Source organism: Cornus florida, unplaced genomic scaffold, assembly GCF_030987335.1.
Source record: "Cornus florida cultivar Cherokee Brave unplaced genomic scaffold, ASM3098733v1 CherokeeBrave_3.0.0_Hap2_Chr05, whole genome shotgun sequence".
Lineage (NCBI taxonomy): Eukaryota > Viridiplantae > Streptophyta > Magnoliopsida > Cornales > Cornaceae > Cornus > Cornus florida.
The window spans coordinates 70,262,117-70,287,089 of NW_026775575.1; the positions used below are offsets into that span (position 1 = coordinate 70,262,117).

The window sequence follows — 24,973 nt, forward strand, 5'->3', positions numbered from 1 at the left end:
TTTAATCTATATTTTTTAAGTAGAAATGGAATGATCATTCCTTTTATTGAGAAGTGGAATGATTTTGATGGAATGACCATTCTTGGGGAATGGTAAGAAATAATGATTCCAACTTTAAAATTACTCACCAAGCACAAGAATGGAAATAAGGGCATTCCATTGCATTTTATTTGATTCCATTCTCACCCACCAAACATAGCCTCAGTTGAATTGAAAAATAAGTGCCATAAATGCCTTAGAAATGCAGTCATATTTCAAAAATTAAGCTCTAAAACACCCAAAGTTCTCTCAGACTTAGGTTTACACACTTAATCTAACCTAATCTGTTTTGGCACTTTGGTTGGACATAGAAGGGTCTGACAAAAATATCTTCTAAAAACCTGGTTCATTTTATTGATGATGTCTTGGAAGGAAGAATGAGTAGATTTGTCCAAAAATAATGTATGTTACATAGGACCTTAATTATCTTAATTAAGAGGGCTCTATCACACCAATTTTTAATTAATCCTACCAAGAATTTTAACAACGAGGGATTGTATTCGAAGGCTGATAGTTTTAAAGCGATCAATGGAATTCTAGGATATCTGATAGGGAGATTTCTAAGGGTAAAACAAAGAAGATGAATGATGGATTATTTGGGTGACTCATTAGCACCTGTGAAGAACACAAGACTTTTAGATGAATTTGGATAAAGGCAAGAAAGAACTCAGAAGGAATCTAATAAAGGTATTTTATAAGGTTTGGATGTACTAGGAACCAGCATCAGGAAAAAAGGAATATATCATCAATAAAGATGAGATGAAGAATTTTTAAGGATTTGCATTTGGGTTGAAATCTGAAAAGATAATAATTTTTGGGAAAACTGATTGACTATGGAAAAGAAAACCTCTATAGCTAAGACAAAGAGGTAGGGGATACAAGATCTATTGATGCATAATTCAGTACAAGGAGTATTGGATGACTTTCCTTACAGGAGAAGAGAAAAGGTGACCAAGGTTACCACCAATGTGGTGTCGGTCGGTTGCACGTCAAAGAAAGACTTTTTATTTAATTTCTGAAGTACTTTAGTAGTTTGACCCTTTATTTTATAAAAGATTAATGATAGAAATGTCATATCATGAAACTATTCCTTTCTTCTCCATCACGAATTAGAGAGTTAGTGGTAGTCATTATCATACCATTTGAATTTTCATGTCAGCTAGACTTCTTTCCAAGCTAGTCCAATATTCCATATCAAGATCTCTACCTTAAGCTTTTAAAACTTTTAAAGAATGTTCCCACATAAATCACCATTAATAGACACACAAAGAGAAACTATAGAAATGCAGTAGGAAGAAATCTCTTCAATTCAAGCACAAGTAAGAATGGCAACATAGGGTATCATAAGTCTTTCTACTCTAAAAGCTGAAGTTGTTAGAGAGGCTGCAATTGTAATATTTAAATCCTTTAACACGCCCCTTAACGTGTGGCCTCCTTTGGTTCAACACATGTTTCGATTTTAATTATCAAGGTGACTGTGAGTGTAATGTCCCTGATTTTTCCAAATTTTTGGTATTTTATTTTTATATTTATTTTATTATTTTTTGTACCTCAATTTGCGCACCACGTGGGTCTCAGGGATTTCCACTCGTTTAATTATTGATCTTATGCATTTATATACGTGTGTGTGTGTGTGTGTGTGTGTGTGGTTAGTGGGAAGAGATATTTTATGGCTTATATGTAATTAGTGTGGAGAAGAAGGTTAATTTGGTAAATTGAAGGGTCAAAGTGGAAGACTAAGTTTGGACTACTCATTTGGAAAGAAACTTAAGGCCAATGTTAGGCCTCATTTTTATCATCTCTTTCTATATCTCTCTTCCTTCTCTCTAGATTTTCCCTAAGTTAGAGGAGGATTTGATCTAGGCTGTTTTTAGAAAGTTGTTCTACTCGACGAAGACTAAGATTTGATACCAGTCTTGCATGCATTTGATGAGGTTCAAGTTCAAGATCTAAGGCTTTGGAGTTGCTTTGTGAGGTAGGGGTATTTAAATCATTAAGTTTTAACTTTTGTTGAGTTTTCTTATTTGATTTCTTACTAAGCATGTTTATAATGATAGATCTTAAAGTGAAGATGTTGATTATGTATTTATGTGGGAGAAAGCATGTTCAAAGAGGATGTTGGTTGTGTATACATATACTTGGTTGCAAAATTGTTAAAGAGCATACTTTTGTGATAACTTATTTTCTTGAGATTATATATATACATATATATATATATATATATATATATATATATATATATACACACATACATGATGATGAAGATGATGAGCATGTTTGGTTAAATTGATAGAATTGTAAAGCATGTATATATGTTTATTTTAAAGATGCATGATTTCATTCATGGTAGGGACATGGTTGGGAAATTGGTGTGAAATTATCACATGAATTGCATTGGAAAGTTTTTCGAAAAGAAGAATATCTTAAAGCTTTGAAAAGGAAAAGGTTTGTGAAAAAATGGTTTTGTGAAAAGAATCGGATTTCCCGAATCTGGGGCTAACTTGATCTAGTAGGAGTGTGTGCCGGATTTGGACGTGTAATATTGATTACTAGGGCCCAAATGGTTACCGGATTTGGAACTAGAGAAAGTTAATCAATATCGTCTCAGTAAAGTCGGTTAGCGATTTTCGGTGTGAGCTGGGATGGATTGGGACTATGTTAGGATAATGTCTCATTCATGTCATTGTTGCATTCATGTGCATGTTATAGTTTGATGTAGAATGTTGTTAAGAATGAATTATGTTGATTACGGTCCAGAGCCGGTGCTTTAGGCATTTCCTATTGAGTTGTTGAGCTCACCTCTTATCTTTAAAATTTTTAGGAAACCGGAGAAGATATGGCGAAAAACTTGCATCCACGGACTTAAACATAGTTAAGATTTTCATTTGTATTAAGATATTGTATTAAAGGCCAATTAGGCCTTAGAATTGTAATCAAACTCTTTTGCATTTGTCTATAACGAACATATATGATTTGGTCTTCAAATGATGTATAAACGGCTTATTTTGATGGATTTATGCATTACTTTGACGAGATATAATTTTCATAAACTTGTCTCTTCATGTTCTTTGAGTTTGGGATGCATATGAACGGGCTGGAAGGTTATCTATTCGATCACATTGCATTTGGGCATAATTTGATCGGTTAGATGGCGTCATCTAACCGATCAGATCTGGATCTTGTTTAATTAATTAAATGTCCTTATCTAACCGGTTAGATGACATTCACAGAGATTTTTCCACACTAGTTCCCTCATTTGATCGATTAGATAAGGTCATCTAATCGGTTAGATGACCATCTGATTGATCAGATCCCTCATCTGATCGGTTAGATGATTTCGCAGATCTTTGAGCATTCTGGAAAGGCCATCTGGGGGCATTTGATCGGTTAGATGAGCTTGATATTGCATTTTGACCCCAAACTTGATATAATGACATATTTACCCATGAACTTCACTTTAATCATTTGACGGCCATAGAAAAGGACTACTTTACCCTTTATGGGTTTTAAACCATTAAAAATTATACTAAATGGCTATTTTACCCTTGTTGAGGCCTAAAGTAGAAGAATAATATGAAATGACCATAATACCCTTGTATGTCCTCAGGTCCAGGTAAGGATTTGGTTAGCGATTCGGATCCAGCGGATTTGGGTCGTTATAGATTTGATATTAAAGCATTAGGTTCGAAAACCTAAGGACGACGGGTAGGCTTGACCTAGGTGGGGTCGGAGTTAACTTGGCAGTGCTATATGCTTAAGTGTTTAAATGTTATTATTTTTATTACATGGCTATGATTATAAAATGTTGATGTATTCACTGTTCATTGAGTTTACTATTTTTTGAATAAGAAAACATGCCTAACTGCTATATGCTAAGTGCTTATGTTCAAATTGGATTATATGTTAAATGAAGTAGTCAGTTTTCTAAAACATGTTTACTATGCTACGTGCTTAATTGTTCAGTTGGTTATTGATAATGAAAGTTTGATGTGCAAGGTAATGTGATGGGTAGTTGAGCATGGTTTATGCAAGCATGTTATACATGGAAAGTATGTTGATCGTATGGGGCATGATAATTAATTTTATATGATGGGAGTCATGCATGTGCCCAGTTATATGTAATGATTGTTATATATATATATATATATGTTGATCATGGTTTATGCAAGCATGTTATACATGGAAAGTATGTTGATCGTATGGGGCATGATAATTAATTTTATATGATAGGAGTCATGCATGTGCCCAGTTATATGTAATGATTGTTATATATATATATATATATATATATATATATATATATATATATATAGGGGCGAGCATGTGGTAGTCATTGTTATAGTTGGGCACTTGGTATGATGTTGTCCATTGTGTGGGTTGTGACTTGAGTAGATGGGGAGTTTATCGTCCTTAAGTTATATGTGATCTAGTTCACATCAAATGAATTGTGTGAGTGCCCTAGCTCGCGGATTGAGCTACTTATTGTGTTGTCATTTTGATCATCTTCTTACTTTTATAGTAATGTGTTGAGGACGACATGGAGAAATAGATCTGGGTGGAGTTGAAAGGCGAGTAGAGCAAGGGCAGTCCCTATAGGACGGGGTCAACGTAGAGGTATGGCTGTTAACCCACATAAGATGACGGATGAGTTTTACCAGCAAGGATTGTGACCTTAGTTTCTCAGGGTTAGCGTGTACTACTATTCTATAAGTGGTACCATAATTAATCCTTCAGCAGCAAGAGACGGAAATGGTTAGAAATCTCTGGTACATGGTCCTGTTTGATGAGTTTTTGCTGGAGATATCTGAGGGAGGTTTGGACCCATTGGTTGCAGGCAATTGGTTAGAACAAGTTGAGGAAAATTTCAGGGTAATGGCAGTGCCCAGTGATCGGTTAAAGTTCACCTTAGCCAGGTGTAAGTTCACTAATGATGCAGAGACGTGGTGGGGGACCATGACCCGTGTATACGACATTGTTAGTATGAGATAGAGTACTTTTAAGGATCTCTTCCTTGGTAGTTATTTTTTGATGAATAAGAGATGGGGGTTGAGGATGCAGTTTGATAGTCTCAAGTAAGGTGACATGACGCTGACGGAGTATAAGAATAAGTTCACTTCTCTTTCACGTTTCCTTATAGATATGCCGAGGAATGAGGATAAAAGGACTTGGAGGTTTGTGTATGGCCTAAACGATTCCATTAGGCCAGGTGTGACGTCGCTGGGATTAAAAAAGTATTCAGAGGTAGTGATAGAAGCACTTATAGTGGAGGCTGAGGCCAAAGACAGGTAAGAAATGTGAGGTATTTGGGTTCTCTAGTGCAAGACTTAAGTGTGGGCACTTCTTTTAAGAGTCGAGGAAGGAAAAAAATACATAGGTGATTCTTCCTCCTCATAGGGATAACAGGTGACACGTTTTGCAACCACTACTTCCTTACCTTTAGGGTCTTGTAGGACTAAGAAGGTGTGTTATTAGTGTAAGCAGCCATGATATTTCAAGAACGAGTGTATTCAGAATTTGCCAAATTCGGGGATTTGTTTTGGTTGTGGCCAGTCGGGTCATGTGAAGAAGGATTGTCTGTTGAGAGGTAGTAGCCAGTAAGGCAGAGGACTTGAATTGCTAGTTGTGAAAGGTACATTACTGTTTCAGACTTGAGTTCACGTTTTGACCTATTTTATTGTTCCTCACCTTATGATTTGAGAGTGTGTTGTATTGTGTCACATTGAATCTTTTCTATGTGTCAGATGGACGTGGATCATGCATATGGAATGTTGTGTGGAATTATGATAAGAGCAGAGGTGTCTGTAGTAGCATGTATATGTTGATAATGTATTGCAATGGATGGTAGAAGAGTGTAGACAATGGTCTTTGAAAGTCATTGTTTCTCCAGGCTTTAACCGAAATGTCATGGGATAGATTGTGGGATTGCAGATGACAAGCGGTTAAGTTATGACAGTTCTTTTAGTTGATATTGTTCTAAGTAGAGTTCTATGGTTGATTTGGTGAAACAAATAAGCGTTTGATAAGGTGATTGTGGATCAATATTTTTTCTTGGGGTCGGTTAAGACTATGTTGACTCGTGAGCATGCCATTCTGTGATGAGTTGGTGGATTATCATGGCAGATGAAGTGGGTGTTATGTGCATTGTGGGTATGGTTATGTTGATAGGATTAAGTAACGATGTGTTGTTCATTGCGAGATTGGGGATGTCACTTGGGGATAATTCTTCTCTGTGTAGAGTAAGACACGGTGTCCGGGAGGCGTTGGTTGCTCCTTAGTATTATTGTACAAGGCGTAGCGGTGTTCTTACATAGGAGTATTAGTGCAGGAAGTGTTTTGGCACTCGGGGTGCATATATTGCGTATTAGTTCCCTTTCATTCTGCATGGGCAGTGCAGTGTTCCATGTGCGAAGTCTTAGTGTTGGATTCTTTATAAGATTTTTGGTATGCATTGAGTGTATGATATTATTGATTTGGGACGGAGTCTTACTATGATGAGTCAGGGATTTACGTAATTTGGAGGCATGTGTGCATTGTCATGAGTTATTCTCTTTCCTTCTCCTGGTGTGCAAAGAGTTCAGTTTCACCTTGCGTGAGGGTGAATGTTCACGGTTGGACACTTGACAAGTAGTATGTGACAGAGTGCTAGGTATAACCAACCACAAGCTGTTAGTTTTTTCAGAGAACAGGGTTTACGTCCCTTTTGTTTGATTTGGTACTGACAAGGACATTGTTATGTGTGAGTTCCTTTTTTCCATGTAGAGGGTGGTGTATGTGTCAGCGAGCGGGCGGACATTCATAGTCCTCTCCGTACTGGGAGCCTTTGGTAAGGATTCGATTGGGATTGGCGGACTTACTTCTGTGGAGGGAGGTGTAGTTCTTGGTTTTAGTAGTGTTTGTTCAGAGAATGGTTATGATAGATGGGGTATAAAGTGTGAGTCGTTGACTGATGATTTTGTTTTTTCTAGAATTTGGTTACCAGTAGTGATGGCAAGAAGGTGTGAAGCAAATCGTATGTTAGAGGATGGTTAGGCGTCGTGATATGAGTCATGTACTCAGAGGTTTTCGTAAAAGGTATGGTTTGACAGTGTCGTGAGGACAAGTGTCAGTGTTTTTTATATAATTTGTGGTTAGTGATATGTGTGTGAGATTCCTTAGGGAAGAAAATGTGATTATTAATCTACATTTTGAAGTTTCAGGTATGATGTATTTTTATAGAGTTGTTTTGGATATGGTAAGAGTTGGTTCGGATGATATTGTGGGTTGTTGGAAATAGAGCGGAGAGCTTTGATGCGTGGTCAATGGATTATGGTATTGTGTGTAGTGGCATCTGGTGCCACATCGTATGTTATCTGATTTAGATGTTGATGGAATTCGTAGCATAATGTGTGTGTGCATAGTTATTGAGGTTCCTTAGTGTGATATTTGGATAGTGGAAGGACTATTAAGGTCATTTAGGGGATTATGTGAGACTGTATTTGAGGTTTAGACCTGATAACGTACAATAACGGCATTGGTGTTGAGGTTAGATTGATGATGGGAATGGTCTGGCCAACCATTTCTCCTGAATCAATCCTTCTTCAAAGGTCAATGATTATTTTAAATGATTAGTGACAGCAAGAGTGTGATATTATGTGACTCGTAGGTATGGTTGGAAGGGTTTTGTTTGGAATGAGTTTCATTCGAAAATGATAGTGTTTCCTTAAGGTATGGGTGGTTTATCATTGGTAATTATGTGTTTAATGCGGGGCTATGTACCCAACGAGCTTTAGGGGTTTGACCTTTTGATTCTTAAGTTGTATTTGGGATACATGTATCTTGAGTATCTGATTGTACATTTGACGGTGTGGGTGACTTTTCTTGTCACAGTCAATAGAGGGTTTGTTTTCCCTTAGCCCTTAGCTTTTTGTGGGTCGATAAGTATTATAGATTGCTTGATTGTGTGGTTAGTGACCGCTTGTGCGATCATAGATATTTGTGTAGCCATGTGATAAGTGTTGTGAGTAGTGTTTGTTGAGAGCGGTTTGCCAGGATTCGTGGCGTACCGTGTGGTAGTGGGACTTATTATTTTAGATCGTGTGTATCCTTTGGATAGTGAGTCGAGGTTGGATGTCATTGTGTTCGATGGTGTTATGACCATTTTCTATGTGAGTATTGGGGTACGTTGTGCTGTAGTGTAGGGTAGGTGGGTATTGGATCCAATCCTAGTGCGGGATCCAACAGCCTTGTGGTGAGACGTCGTGTGATGAGCACTTATATAGGGTGGTGAGCATTTGGTTGCTAGTAATGGTGGGATGAGAGTGTTTCTTGACTTTCGGTGTGGTGGGCTATTGGGGCCAGGTGCTGACATCTTTATGAGTTTTGTGATATGTTCATTCACGGAGTGTTTGTAAGGTCTGCTCTTTAAGGAGGGTAGATTTTGGGGACAAAATCCTTTAAGGAGGGTATATTGTAATATCCCAGATTTTTCTAGATTTTTGGTATTTTATTTTTAATTTATTATTTTTCATACCTCGATTTGCACACCACGTGGGTCTCGGGGATTTTCATTCATTTAATTATTGTGTATCTTATGCATTTATATATATGTATGTATGGTTAGTAGGAAGAGATATTTTATGGCTTATATGTAGTTAGTGTGGAGAAGAAGGTTATTTTAGTAATTTGGAGAGTCAAAGTGGAAGGCTAAGTTTGGACCACTCATTTGGAAAGAGAGTTAAGGCCAATCTTAGGCCTCATTTTCATCATCTCTTCCGGTTGCATCTTTTTCTCTACATTTATTTTTCTCTCTCTAGATTTTCTCTAAGTTAGAGGATGTAATAACCCTAATTTCTGGAGATTTATTTAAGTGTTTTAATTGCATTTTTATTTAATTATGTAGCTATTTAATTATTTTCTTTTATATTTAATTATGTGAATATTTGATTATTTGCTTTATTTAATTGTTTTATTTGGTTTTAATTTAAATTAATTAATTTGGCTAAATGTGTATGTGCATTCTTTTAACTGATTTCATGTGTGATGTGTTTATTTAATTAAATGGCTTTAAAATGCTTAATTGTTTAGTTAAATAGTTTGTTTATTTTATTTTAAATGGTTATGGATTTGGGTTATAGTCCTTGGACCAACTAGATTGGTCTTGGACTATTTGGAAGGGATCCTAAATGGGTTGGATATTGACCCATGGGGTTTAGTTGTGAGTGTGTGTGTGTGTATATATATATATATATATATATAATGTTTTATTATAATAATTATTTATTACTATAATTAGTTTTATTTTATGTTTTGTTAGACGTGTGTTAGGACTAGGGTTATATGTAGTGTGTGTGTATGTGTGTGTGTATATATATATATATATATATACACACACATATATGTATTCTGGGAAAAAGAAAAGAGAAAGAAAGGAAGAAAGAGGCGAGAGAAAGAGAGAGGGGCGAGAGAGAGAAAATGTGATAGAGGCAGACGAAGAGATCCATTCGTGGGCAGATCGGATCAACGGAGTGGATGGCGGTAACCTGAAGGCTGCCGATGTTAGAGAAGAAGAATAAGGAAAAAAGGGTTTAGCTTTCGATCCGGAAGCTTAAGACAAGTTCTTCGTTCTACACTTTTCCCTTAGATCTCATGTTCTATATGTCTCTAGTATGGCTTTAGGATTTTATTAAAGAATTGTTAAATCTGAATTCATGTGTAGATCAGGCTATAACAAGGTTTTATGTTTATATATATGTATGTTTGTATGTTCATGTTGAATTTGTGATCTGATCTATGCTAAACTTGGTTTCTAGGTAATATAATTGGTTATGATTAGTCAATAAATGTTTATAGGATTTAGAAACATGTTTAGGACCCGAAAATAATGAATTTTTGACCTAAAAGTCGTCCTCTTGTCACAGGGCTCAAGCACTGTTTACAGAGCTCGAGCGCTGATTTTGGGAGAACAGTGCTCGAGCGCTGTTTGACAGGGCTCGAGCGCTGGGCGTCCTGGTGTGGTTCAAAACACCTTGAATGACCCCAATTTGATTTGTTAAGGCTCCGAACACACAATAGGGACCTAATAACTATTGTATGTGAATTTAAGGGCATGAACTTTATGTATACATGTTAATTCAGATTTTATTCAATTGTTAAGTTGTAAATTGAATACTTTAAATTGTTCAAATATTGGAACTTAAATGTTTAGTATGGTATATGATTTTAATCATTGTAATTGCTGAGATTATATGACATTTGATTGTTGCATAGCTGGATTTAGTATTGTTATGGTTGATGTAAAGGACTTTATTAAATTAAAAGTTATTCATGTGATTTAATAAAGTTAAATTGCCACATTAATTGTAATATTAGATAATGTGATTTAAATCAAATCCATGGTTGTGTTGTAAGATCTAATATGTGATCTATCTTTGTTGTATTAGAGGTCATTGTTAGGATATGGTTATGCTATATTGTATGCCATTGTCAAGATATGGCTTTGTTATTATTTGTGCCATTGTTGGGATATGGTTATGTTGTCTGTTGGCCATTGTCAAGATCTGGTTATGTTGTCTGTTGGCCATTGTCAAGATATGGTTACAATATTTTAAATTTTGTCCTTGCCATTGTCAGGACATGGTTACAGTGATTTATATGGGGTTGTGCCATTGTTAGGATATGGCTATATATATTTATATATTATTTTATATGCCATGATACGGGCTTGAGGTATCGTGATTGATGGTTAGGATGAAGGCGTATATTGCCAATTAAGATGGGTAACTGGATACAAGGATGTGTGTGCCCTGGTAGAAAGAGGACTCGTGACCACCTTTGTGTGCGCTTTGCATGAGACACTCACTATCCGGTTGAGTCTGCCTTAGTCCAGTAAAAGTCTTTAGTGTGTTTATTATATACTTATTGACTATATAGTTATAACATGAGTTAGCTAGAGGTGTATTGTTTATCAGGTCTCTGTTTGGGTTATTATAGAAAGGACTTGTAGTGGGGTTTTGACCCACCTTTGTTATATCTTTCAAATCCTCGTCAATAGTAGGATTAGAGATTGCTAGTGCAGATCAGAGACTTGTCTTCATCATTCTTTCAGTGTCATCGACGTAGGACTCTATTTCATGATTATTTATTTCAGTATTAGACAGTTATATTTATTTCAGTTATGGGATTTTTATTAGGGGTCCATGTTGAGGATTCTCGAGATGTAATTTGGATAATTAATTATATTTGGGACTTAATGGATTCACTTAGAGAATTTATTATTTATTCGTTTATTAGTTAGTTTTCCTTCGGCGATTATTTCTTTATTATTAATCTTTTTTGTATTCTATACTTGTTTAATATTAACTGTATGATATCCCCTGTTTTTGGGCGTGTACTTGATCAACCTATGGCCTGAAAATTAGGCGGTATCACAGAGGAAGATTTGATCTAGGCTGTCGTTAGCAAAGTTGTTCTACTCGACGAGGGCTACGATTTGATACCAGTCTTGTATGCATTTGGTGAGGTTCGGGTTCGGGATATAAGGCTTTAGAGTTACTTTGTGAGATAGGGGTGTCTAAATCATTAAGTTTTGACTTTTGTTGAGCTCTCTTATTTGATTTCTTGCTAAGCATGTTTAGAATGATAGATCTTGAGGTGAAGATGTTGGTTATCTGTTTATGTGAAAGAAAACATGTTCGAAGATGATGTTGGATGTGTATATATATACTTGGTTGCAAAATTGTTGAAGAGCATGCTTTTGTGATAACTTGTTTTCTTGAGATTATATATATATATATATATACACACACACACACACACATGAAGATGATGATGATGATGATGAGCATGTTTGGTTAAATTGATAGAATTGCAAAGCATGTATATATGTTGATTTTAAAAATGCATGATTTCATTCATGGTATGGACATGGTTGGAAATTTAGGGTTAAATTATATATGAATTGCGTTGAAATTTTTTTCGGAAAGAAGAATTTTTTTAAAGCTTTGAAAAGGAAAAGGTTTGTGAAAAAATGATTTTTTTAAAAGAATCGGATTTCGCGAGTCTGGGACTAACTCGATCTAGAGGGAGCGCGTGCTGGATTTGTACATGTAATATTGACTACTAGGCCCTAAATGGTTGCCAGATTTGGAACCAATAATAGTTAATCAATCTTGCCATGGTAAAGTCGGTTAGTGGTTTTCGCTGTGAGTTAAGATGGATTGAGACTATGTCGGGATGGTATCTCATTCATGTCATTGTTGCATTCATGTGCTTGGTATAATTTGTTGTAGAATGTTGTTAAGAATGAATTATGTTGATTGTGATTCTTGACATTCCCATGTATGATCCTGACTTCTCCTTTCCATAATCTTTGCTTGTCGACTCAAGAGAGTCCAAAACGATGCTTTAGGCATTTCTTACTGTGCTATTGAGCTCACCCCTTATCTTTAACATTTTAAGGAAACTGAAGAAAATATGGCGAAAGACTTGCATCCACGGACTTAAACGTAGTTAGGATTTTCATTTGTATTGAGATATTGTATTAAGGCCAATTAGGCCTTAGAATTGTAATCAAACTCTTTTGGATTTGTATGTAACGAATATGTATGATTTGGTATTCAAATGATGTATAAACATCTTATTTTGAGGGACGTATGCATTACGTTTACGAGATATGATGTTCATAAACTTGTCTCTCCATGTTCTTTGAGTTTGGGATGCATATGGACGGGCTAGGAGGTGATCTATTCGATCACATTGCATTTGGGCACAATCTAATCGGTTACATAGGGTCATCTAACCTGTTAGATGACCTGATCTAACCAGTTAGATGGCCTTTATAGAGATTTTTCCACACTGGTTCCCTCATTTGATTGATCAGGTGAGGCCATCTGACCAGTTAGATGACCATCTGATCGATCAGATCCCTCATCTGATCGGTTAGATGGTTCTGCAGATCTTCAAGCATTCTGGAAAGGCCATCTGATCGGTCAGATGCCCCCATTTGATTGGTTAGATGAGCCTGATATTGCATTTTGACCACAAACATTGATATAATGACATATTTACCTATGGACTTCACTTTAATCATTAGATGGTCATAGAAAATAACTATTTTACCCTTTATGGGTCTTGAACCATTAAAAATTGTACTAAATGACTATTTTAACTTTGTTGAGACCAAAAGTAGGAGAATAATATGAAATGATCATAGTACCCTTGTATGTCCTCGGGTCCGGGTAAGAACCCGATTAACGATTTGGATTCAGCGGATTTGGGTCGTTACAATGAGGTTCGAACACAGGATATTGTCTGTTTTAATAACATATTAACAATTATCTACTCCAAAAGTTTCTGCTGTTAGAAAGGGTACTCCCTTCACATATGCCCTTTTTTTGGTCCAACACGTGTTTCATTTTTAATTATTAGGGTGACGGTGAGGTTCGAAGAAAAAACCTTATCTGTTCTAATACCATGTTAACAACCATCTACTCTAAAAGTTTAAACTGTTAGAGAGTGTACCCTCTCACGTATGGCCTTCTTTTGGTTCTGTTAATGTGTTAACGACCATCTAATTCAAAAACTTAAACTATTAAAAATGGTACAATTTTAATATTTAAATCCTTTATAATCTATTATACTATTTTAATAACCCTTGTGCTAGCTTGGCAATATTCCCCATCTACCACCCTTCTGATTTCAACAAATGCATTAATAATTTTGGGAGAATGGATTTTTATATTAGCAAACAATTTGAAAATACATTTATACAATAAATTGCAATAAAAATTAGGCTATAATCATTTGGAAAGGAGGGGCTAGGCACCTTTGGTGATAGGGAAACCATCAATTCTTTAATAATTTTCCATTAGTGAAAAAGTCTTCCATTGCTAAAGTTGTTCTCTCTAATTCACCTACTTGGCAAATACAGTCTCTCGGGCATGTGATGTTGATGCATATCCTGCTTTTCTGATAGAGATAGAAGTTATGAGCCGGCTCGAATTGCTTTCAAATATCTCACTTTTTGTTCTTATGTACATCAATTAGCATAGATTATTTGCGTTCCTTACCTAATTTGATCTATTCCTCGTTTTTCTTTTGTTATCAATATTTCAACAGATATGGTAAATGCTTATATCCATTGGAATTAGATAGTTGATTGTTTGAAGTTATATATATTACCTCTTTTCTGTATATATAAGATGAAACTGTAACAACAACACGCACGCAGTAACGTGTGGTGGAACAAATTGCAAAATAAGTAAAATAGTTTTTTTTTTTTTTTTTTTTTTTTTTTAAAAAAAAAAAAAAAAAAACAAGAATTAATTTCGTACGTAAAAATGAAATGGTACAAGTTGGTAATATTTCCATACCGTGCAAGCTTATTTTGAAAGTGTCAACAGTGAAGAGGGTTACATAGATATCTATGCAATTCATGATATGTGTAAGCCTGGCAAAAATTCGAGTACAGATTAAAAATTAGTACTAGTACTCTTTATATGGAAATCATATATATATATATATTTGCTATATATAATGTAATACCTAGTTCGGCTAGTAGTACTGTAGTAGTGAGTGTTACCACTCCTCCTAATGCGGGCTGACCATCAGGAACATAAGGTTTAAGTATAAGGTTGAAGTTCACCTGACACTATTAATTGATCTGTTATTGATTAGTAACAATAATATGTTGAATACTACAACTCATGGTTTGTCGTATTATCTGAAACGTGACGTATCGGTCGATTTTTTAAGTCAGATACGTACTTGTATTTGTTAATTTATATTGACTTTTTTGAATTCGTTACACTACCACTACGACCATGACCGATAATGCGAGCCATGCTACAATTACTATTTATGTACACAGAAATCCTTAAAACAAATCAATTTGGCACTATTTCTAAGAATTGTTAAAAAAAAAAAAACATAGGGATAAAATTTTAATGACTGAATTATGATAGCTATCAAAATCTATAACAATCGGAGTTCGTTCTGAACTACAACAAAATCTCAAAAAAATTCTATAACTATCACATTGGGTTGGACATCTTGTACCAGAACCCTGGACCATCAGTTGGCTAACTTTGCATCAGGCTCAATAAAACAATTTACCAAACAAAAAAAATGAAAAATGAAAAAGTAAAAAACAGTGCCCTAAGTGATGGAATAAGGCCCAAAAGCTAACATAATTGGTAGAACCGATCGTTGGACCATTCCTGATCGGAAATGGATCTCCGCAAACGAGTCAAAACAGACAAGTCAAAATTGCACTAAAACTTGTGTTAGTGGACAACTCTACAACAAAGTTCTTTTATTATTATCTGGAGGTGACAGGTTAAAAGATTATTTCATTATGGTCTGGAGGTGATAGGTTTTAAATAAGAAACAATTTCTCTTCATATGAATGTAGGATTAGGTACATCAAAATTTTCTCATTTTCTCATACTCAATATACCACAGTAACAAAAGTCTAGTGCGCGTAATTCACCTTAACCCATTTTAAGGACCTACAATAAAAATAAAAGAACCATTATGAGCCTTTTTGTCACATGGGTTTTAAGCATTTCCCTTAATTGCCTAGTGCAAGAGTTGTCCTAGTCTAGCATGCATTTTTCGTTGAAAACCCAAACTTTTTCAAAACAAAATAGTGCTCCCACGCTGGTAAAAATGATATTAATTAAACGAAGAAATTTTAATGTGAATACTATTAGAACTTAGAAGGTTAGTTTGGTCGACTGATAAAGGGGTATTTTAGACATTATGTAAAAGACAGGAATGTAATGTCATTCAACAGTATATTCATTGAAGATGTGAAGAAAAGTTCCTGGATGTAAAGAAAGAAAGAGTCCACATCTTGTGCAATAAGCTTCTAATAAAGATGATTTTTTAGTATATATTTCTGTGTGGAGATATATGGAGAGAGAAAGAGAGAGAGTGAGAGAGAGAGAGAGAATTCTGCCGTTAACGAGGGATTAGAAAAAATTAAAAACAATAACAAGTGTTGCTGAAGGAACGTGCCTGTCAACTCCCCAGCAAATCATATGATAAAGAATAAAACACTAAAGTATATCATGAGTTGATTTTTGTGACACCCATTTCAAAAGAAATAACAAGAAACATCATAGAATGCCACGTGGGTCCCAATCAGCTAATACTGCTGACTTGGTAACAACTAAGTGGATGTGAAACAATACTGTAGTTAACTTCCTAGGTACTTGCAGAACCAAGGTAATATAAGTGTTTAACCAGTCCACGAAACTCCCAACCTTTAGAGTGTGGAGAAAATTATATGAACGCAGTTTTAATTAATTAGCATATGAAGTTGGCTCTCTTATTTTAAACAAGTGACGTCTATTATGGAAAGGCTATTTCCCAATTTAAACTGTGACCTCACAATAAAATGACCTTATAATTACATCAAACTCCAATCCTAAGAGGAGTATATATAATATAAATGTATAAAAAAATATTGATTGCTATATAAACATATATTCTATATCACATAGAAAGTGAATGGTGAGATTGATATATGAAGTTAGGGCCCCAATGTCCCCATAAAGAGCCCATAACTTATGGAAGTGAATTAAGTAAATGGACACTTGGAAAGGGGATAAATTATTGGCTCTAGAAATGGGTATATCAAGCCGTCACTCTTTCTTCAACATCATACACCACCTAACAAAAATAACCACCTAACAAAAATAGATTCTAACTCTAGATTGCACATTCATTGCCATGGGTAAAATAGTCATAAATTATACTATGTCGGGCCCGATAATCGACACGTCACACGGTAATGACTTGTGCCATTGATGTTCTAATTGAGGCATCGCATCAAATACATTCTCATAGTAACCTTGATGTAGATTTTAGTATTATTCTATGTGATTTAGTTAAGCTTGAAAATAATGTATAATGATTTATAATAGATCTTTAGATTTAGGGTTGGATAAATTATAGTACAATATATGTGATTCTTTTTGGAAAGAGATATGTGATTGGTACTGCATGAATAAATATATTATCAAAATCCTATAGAACCAGGAACCAATTAGGTCATGACTTGGCTTGTCTGAAACTATTTCAGAACTTGATGCATTATTTCCTCCTCCTTTTTTTATTTTTTATTTTTTATTTTTTATTTTTTTATTTTTTTATGCATTATTAGTTATAAAGCTAGCCATACCAGAATCAATTGATCAAGAAATCTTAATCATTCGTTTAACTCATGTATATTCATGCATTATGTGCGTGTGTGAAACAAAAATTTAAAGACAATTTATGTTAGGTCAAGATATATTAGCAGTTGAATCAAGTAATTGAGGACTGTAAAATGTATCAATCCCATTTTGCTTCATAAAAATATGCTTCCACAACACTATTTAGTTTTGCTTGTCCTAGTTTTTCTATTCATAGAATTAATTGAATTATAATTAACCATATATTTCCATGATTAATGTGCTCCAATTCCAGCTAATTAAGGCAGACAATGTCTGAGACAATGGCAAAAAATGTCGGAAATTGAATGGTTAATCTTGGATTTTTATAAGATATATGAAATCTTATTGTTCTTCTGTCACACTCAATTAAACAGGTAAAAAAATTGAGCAATATTATTTCCATCTTTGGGTGCTAGCTATATAAACTTCATTAATGGACCCATTCATTTCATGATCTAAGATATACAATTCCAATTATTATCATTAAATGATACATGTTGTGACAAATATATTTTTGTCTTCATTTTCATTATTATTGCATTGTCAACAACACTTAACAAAAGTTCACAAAATTCATGTGGACATTTTTTTCAATTTATGATGGACCATGTGTCTTCCATCATTAGTAGACCCCATATGAAAGACAATCTGCCTCAATCCATCCAAATTATTCTTCTCAGATTTAGGGTTGGAACAGATATAATTCTCTATCCCTGACTGAATGATTAGCATTCTAAATCAAGCTGTTTCATTTGATTTCTTTAACTTGTCCAAGTTTTTGAAGATGTGAACAAATGTCCCACTGCAACACTGACCCTACCCCAATAATTTAATAGCATATATAGAGAACCCTAGCTTATAGGTTTAATTATAAATCCATGGTAGACATCTGATCTATTAATTAGCTAATTATTATCAATATGATTAATTACCCTTTTGCTCCAATGTCACAGATCAAAGTTTTTTTACCTTACAAATTAACATAGTTTTACTCATGGATGATGACATTAGATATAGGAAGATAATTTATATTACCATGCATGTGGTTAATTGGCTTGTGTCTCACGTAATTTTTATGTTTAATATATACGTATATATAAAACAAGTTAACTTTTCTTAATCACAATTTTCATTTTTTTTGTAATAAATTAATCATAGTCACTAATGATCTAGATTCTAGCTATGGTAATAAAATATTAGGCTATTTTTTTTCCTTTCTTCTCCATTGAAGGGTCACAATCTAATATATAGCCTCATTGATCAGTTAACCCTAACCGTTGGATCATGACAAGGAATCTTTTACACACTTTAAAAAGTGAGAGGAATGGTTGGTAAAAGACTAAATACATTGGATGAATGTTTATACTGGATTGTGATATAAATTATTTCAATTTGTCTTCTTATATATGTTTGTTTATGTTTAACCCCTAAAAAAGGTTATAAAGTATACAGACAATTGCATTATATTTGCAATACAATTTTTTTTAAAAAGGGGCAATTTGGAGGTTTTCTGTAAGTATATGATTTGGATTTTACTCATTCAATGCGTTAAGTTTTCTCCCATTATGGCCCCCTAAGAAGATTTCTTGTGACTTGGGGTTTTTCTTGAAAGTTCCTTCTATGACCATAAAAAACCATACAAGCATTTATATATAAACAGTTAGAATATTGTAAGAAATTGTAGCAGGCAAAGGTACCTATCAACCTCTCTCTCTCTCTCTATATATATATATATACACATATACATACCTTTCTTCTCTATATATATATTATTTCAGCTCTCAAACATAGGGTTTAAAGCTTCTTTTAGACCACCCATATTAATATTTCATCTCCTATATATCAGTATGCCTAGCTAACCGGATTTTGCCTTTAGAATCTCAAACTCATAGTTTATTTCTTTGCCACCAACCCTTAATTTTATTTAATTCCTTCCCAAAAAAACCAACTAGAATGGGTCTTAGAGACATTGGAGCCACACTGCCTCCAGGGTTTAGGTTTTACCCTAGTGATGAGGAATTGGTCTGCCATTATCTCCACAAAAAGATCGCAAACGAAGAAGTTCTCAAGGGTACTCTGATGGAAATTGATTTGCATACATGTGAGCCATGGCAGCTTCCTGGTAAGCATCTTTTACTTTCCATGGCATCTTCTCTTTTTTCTATGTGGGAATACTTATATTCTCACTATATATTGTCCTTTTGTGACAGTTTCGAGGTGTTTTTTGCGTAGTTTTTCTGAGAAATTTCACCATATATAATTGATTGATATATTCTTATTTTTTCACCATGAATGAATTGAAGACACTATGGTAGTCTCTACTTGTTTTTTTGTTAGTGTTTTGGCAGGGTTTGTATACATATACAGGACAATAAAAAAATCTCTTGGATTCTTATGAGCAGACATAACATGTTAGGGCATGTTCTTGACTGCTATAATTTGCAATCAAACATGGAGCAACAAATGCTTCCAAGGACTGTAAGGGATGTGTAGGAGAGGCACATGTTGGGCAAAAATTTCCTGAACTAATTTTTAATTAATTTATTTTGAGCAGTGACTTTTTTTTTTATTTTTTATTATCAAAACATTAACACTAGTATAAAGCTAGGGATGTTAAAGAAAACTTTTGATGTTTCAAAAGTTATACAATTAAAGTGCAATTGTGTTATCCTTCTATCTTTAATAGTCTGCCTTTCCATATTTACCTTAAAGCCGAAATTAAAGGACTCAGAAAATATCTCTTGTTCTTTCAGGAGTGGTGTGTATTCGGTTCATTAAACTTAACTATAATCGGTTCATGATGATGAGCTATGATTCAACCAAAAGATAGAACCTTTTTTTTTCTTTCCTTGAAACCTTTTTCAAAATCACTTTTTCATATATATATATATATTGATGAATTTACATTTAACCCAACAAAGAATACTTTATTTAGGATTTTGGTCGCAACTTCAAAAAAAGAATGATTTACATCTAATGGTGTGAGGGTTTGTTTATTTATTTGAGCTGATAATTACTGAATTTCTTGCTACTATAAGTACTCTTCAAAGGAAGCATTGGAAGGTTTTGAGTTTGAAACTAATCACTTTATATAAAATAATATCAAAACGCGTAAACCTTTTTTTCATTCTTGTTTGGACTCTTAACGCGCTTCCCGTGACCTCTTAGATAGAGTCTAGGTTGCATGTTTTTCAAGAGAGGCTAGCTTGCGTAAGTGAAGTATGACTGTAGCGCTTTTTGGTTTGATATATTATTGTTGATTTAACTCTTATGATAAGCATATTCATCATTTTTTTTTTTTGTTTTCTTGCACATGATGTTTCTAAACAATAATTCAAGCAATTTTAATTGTTTAAGTAAATCCTAACGGACTTGGTGGCTTTTATGGAACTAGTTCGAAAAAACAGTACGTTTAGTGGATAATATCGAATATTTTCACCATTAGTTTGTGTGTGTGTGTGTGTGTGTGTATAGAATATAGATAGATTTGACAACTAAAACAGGATGCAGCAGATTTCAAAGATTTTTCTTCTTCCTCCCTTTTTTGGTGGGTAAAGACTTTGCTTCCTTAGGTACCATTTGCTGACGTGTAATGCGTGTGTGAGTTGCAATTCTTAAGCGAGAGAGAGAGAGAGTGTGTGTGTGTGAGAGAGATATAATACTAAAGGATTAGAGTTGATCAACCATGTTTTTCCACTCTTAAATGTGCAGTTTTTTTTTTTTTTTTTTTTTCAAATTGTAAGCAAAATGTGAAATGTTTCATGGAATAGAATTTAAAATTTTCTTTTAAACAAGGAATAGATGAAATAATAAGAAAAGATTTTATTGAAGAAGAGATTGAGAATCTTTTTCAATTAGTAGTATAGATAAAGTGTAAGGTGATATAGACTTTCTACCATTTAATCAATTTCAACGTACTAGGGACATTTCACATGAGCCCGTCCTCTCTCTAAAACCTAGCGTGGAGCATAATCAAGTAATGGCCACCATCAATGTGACCTGTACCCAACTTTATCTTTATCACCTAAATCCGTGTATTATTCATATTTATGTACTCAACATAATCATACTAATTCATGTATTATGTACACATATAACTATATAAAGTTCCTGTACTTTAATTTAGTTTCCGTATATATATACATGTTGCTAATTGATTTATTATTTTTATTTTATCTGCTTAAATTAACCAAATTAATCACATGTTTATGTTGTGAAGAGATGGCGAAGCTCAATTCAAATGAGTGGTACTTCTTCAGTTTCCGTGACCGGAAGTATGCGACCGGTTACCGGACAAATCGTGCTACGACGACCGGATACTGGAAAGCCACCGGAAAGGATCGTACGGTGCATGATCCGAGGACTCGTGCCGTTGTGGGGATGAGGAAGACACTGGTTTTCTACAGGAACAGAGCTCCAAATGGGATCAAAACTGGCTGGATCATGCATGAGTTTCGCCTTGAGAATCCCCATATGCCTCCTAAGGTTTGTTCGTACCACCTCTTTGTGTGTGTGTGTGAGAGAGAGAGAGAGAGAGCTCAAAATTTTTTAAAAACTACAACACCTACACGTGAGTTTTTGGTTTCAATAATATGATGGAGACTGTACTACGAGTGCCGATATTACAATTCATATTTTATCATAAATTCCCATCAGTCCTTTTTATGAAAAGAAGAGGAGAATCCTCCTCTTTATTATAACACAATGATAGAATGATAAATTCATTTTGAATTAAAAATATAAAAAGGAAAAATTCAATTAATTAATAATTGCAGTCTTGAATATATGTCCAACTGTCACGAGTAATGTTACAAAAAAATATTTATTTTTAAACGCAACTCCAATAGATAGAATCTTTCTCTAGATATTTATTTCAGTAGTGGATTATTACGTACATCATAACAAAAATTGATCATCAAATTTATCGTTTTCCCTTTTATATATGCATTTTTATGAAAACTTGTCCACCCTGTCGATAACAATCCTCTTTTTATATATACAAGTGTACGTACATTAACATGTTTATATATAACTTCTAATATATTCATATTTCATTTACAGGAAGACTGGGTGTTATGCAGAGTATTTCACAAAGGCAAAGGAGAGAACAGCAACATACTTAGCCCACAAAATATGTCTGAAACCACAGCAGGTGTCACTTCTCCAAATTTGGCTGCATCTCCTCCCACTGACCAAACCTTACATTATGGGTGTTATCACCAAATCCCACCATTCTCCCCCAGTCCACATTATCAAAACCACAACCCTAGCACTCTCCCAAATTTAGTCTCCTTAAACCCTAACTTTCTGCATCCATCAGAGCTGACGAACAATGCTCCAGTTGATGGACTAAACCCTAAATGCAACGATGATCAGTACAGGTTTTTATTCGATATGAGTTTCGAAGAAAGCAGCATGGGAGATGGAGTGATGAAATTTGATGATGATAACGGTTTAGTTTTCCTATAAATTGTGTTTGAATGTTAGGGAGCTATAGTCTATTGTTCATTTGTGATTATATATGTTAATTGGGGTATTTGGTTTTAGGTATAATTCAATGTTTTATTGATGTTTATAAGATTTGTTACATATAATTATATAGATGGGAGATGTATACAGTACTGTTGGTAACTTTGTAATTCTATACAATATTGGCTTTGTTTAATTAATTTCATTCCAAGGATATTATTTTTTCCTAGAAATCAAATCATCAATCAAATTCTCCTTTTGAGCTCGTGAAAAGATTACATACAGTAGACAAGACTTAATTTATCAGTTATGATATGACGATAGAGGAAGCTTCTTGGACAAAACTTTTGACCTTAACCACAACAATTATCTTGAAAATTAACATTGTCCATGTGAGAAAATGACTGATGTCACTTTTATCTTTTTTGCTTTTCCTTTTATGAGGATTGATAATTGATTGTCATTTGTTCCTTGTTTACCAAGTTTTTGTCTCGACACTAAAGATACTTTTAGGAAGATTAAAATTAATTTTAATTCATGCATCTATAAAAAGATATCGATTCCTGTTGATGGAGCTAGGGAGGCACTTTTTTTATATCTATCTAATGTAGGTTCTCTAGGCATAAGAAAAGAGTGTCGGGGTGAAGATGGTATTCAAATTCTTCTTAAACCTAAACAGCCCTTTATTTGACACTTTGTCTATGTTTATTTCAATGCTGGAATTGATTTCATGGCAAAATTTTCATTAAAATATTCTTTCATGTATTCACTTTCCTTGATTTGCATGCAAATTGTTTATAACTAACTAAGAACATTTCCTCGAGATAATTTTTTTTTTTAATTGTAGGTTGTTTGGATCTTTGAAGGTAGGATTTTGACTTCCTAAAAAAATAAAAAAATAAAAAAATAAAGCTTCTTTTTCTCTATAATTTGAAAAGAAAAAGAATCTTTAGAAAAGAAAAGAGGTGCAAAAGTTGCTTGGGTTTCTGTCAGCAGACCTAGATGTTATGGAGGTTTGGGTTTTCCTGACATTGGTATGGTCATTCTCATTTTTAATCTCAAGCATATCTGGAAGTTGTGCTCAGGGAAGGACAGTTTTTGGGTTGCATGGACCAAGAGGTATCTTATTAAAGCTAAGTCACTATGGACTGTCAAGCCCTCTGCCCTAAGTTCAAGGTTTTGGAAAAGATTGCTTAAGCTAAGAGGGATGGCAAGGGGGCTCGTCAAGCACAGAGTTGGGAATGGCTCTGACGCCAGTTTGTGGCTTGACTATCAGTTTCCAAATGGCCCATTATGTGACCAGCTTCACCTTACTGATATGGACATTCTTCAGCTCAATCCAAAGATTAGAATTGATAGCCTTATTTCCACTAATCAGTGGGTGGTACCACCTATGCTGCAGCATCTACAATTCTTTCAATCCATTGTGTATACAGGCCAACTACCTGACATTGCCACTCCCTCAGTAGAAAATGATAGTATTGTTTGGATACCAAGCCCTACAAACCAATTCTCTTTCTCCCACACAACCAAATAATTAACCCCTCCATCAATCTTATTCACTTGGTCTCATTTACTTTGGTTCAAAACCAGGATTTCAAAGCATCGTTGTATTACATGGCTTGCATGTAGGGGAAGTTTGTACACATTGGACTCTAAACCTATGAGGAAGAAACAATACACTAATGCATGTTATCTTTGCCTCTCTGATGGAGAAACACTGGATCATCTTTTCTTCAATTGTTGTTTTAGCACTCATATATGGAGGTTCATCCAACATGTGGCAGGCTTTTATGTTGTGCCGAAGACATGGAGGGAGTTAGTCACTTGGTGCTATAATACATGGATTTCAGGAAGGTTTGACATCCACAAGCTCCTCTTTAATGCTGCAATCTACTTCATTTGGTCTAAAAAAAATGCTAGAGCATTTAGGAATAGAGCTTCATCACCACAGCACATCATTCGTCTCATTAAGAGTTGTATCAGAGTTAAGCTCCCATCACTAAAGTTAAAGAATGGTGCTCAGCTGAGACTTATGATTGAGCAGGAAGACTTGCTATAATTATTCTTGCAAGGGTGTGCTTTTGCAGGGAATCAGACATGGTGTGCAATTGCATTCTCATGACCTCCATGAGGTGGCTGCTATGTCTTTTGGGTAGGATCCTGTTGTGTTTGTTTCTATTTTGGCACTGACCTTGTAATTGTTTGCTGCCCTATTGTGGGCCACTGTATTGTACATTCTCTTCTTTTTTTCTTTATAAAGCTTA

General features: G+C 34.5%; 1 protein-coding gene across 1 annotated transcript; it reads left to right on the plus strand.

The window, feature by feature from the left end:
- Positions 1-18,902: 18,902 nt before the first annotated feature.
- LOC132306790 (NAC domain-containing protein 21/22-like) lies at positions 18,903-22,920 on the plus strand. The gene is made up of 3 exons (XM_059804360.1): positions 18,903-19,359; positions 21,457-21,722; positions 22,299-22,920. The coding sequence occupies exons 1-3, from the start codon at positions 19,191-19,193 to the stop codon at positions 22,704-22,706; spliced, it is 843 nt and encodes a 280-aa protein (XP_059660343.1). The 5' UTR covers positions 18,903-19,190; the 3' UTR covers positions 22,707-22,920.
- Positions 22,921-24,973: the final 2,053 nt, after the last annotated feature.

Bases quoted from the DNA above. Each gene is read 5' to 3' on its own strand.
- LOC132306790 (XM_059804360.1), top strand. From the start codon at position 19,191: ATGGGTCTTAGAGACATTGGAGCCACACTGCCTCCAGGGTTTAGGTTT. The intron at 19,360-21,456 runs GTAAGCATCTTT...TATGTTGTGAAG, and splicing joins TGAGCCATGGCAGCTTCCTG to AGATGGCGAAGCTCAATTCA. The intron at 21,723-22,298 runs GTTTGTTCGTAC...TTTCATTTACAG, and splicing joins ATCCCCATATGCCTCCTAAG to GAAGACTGGGTGTTATGCAG.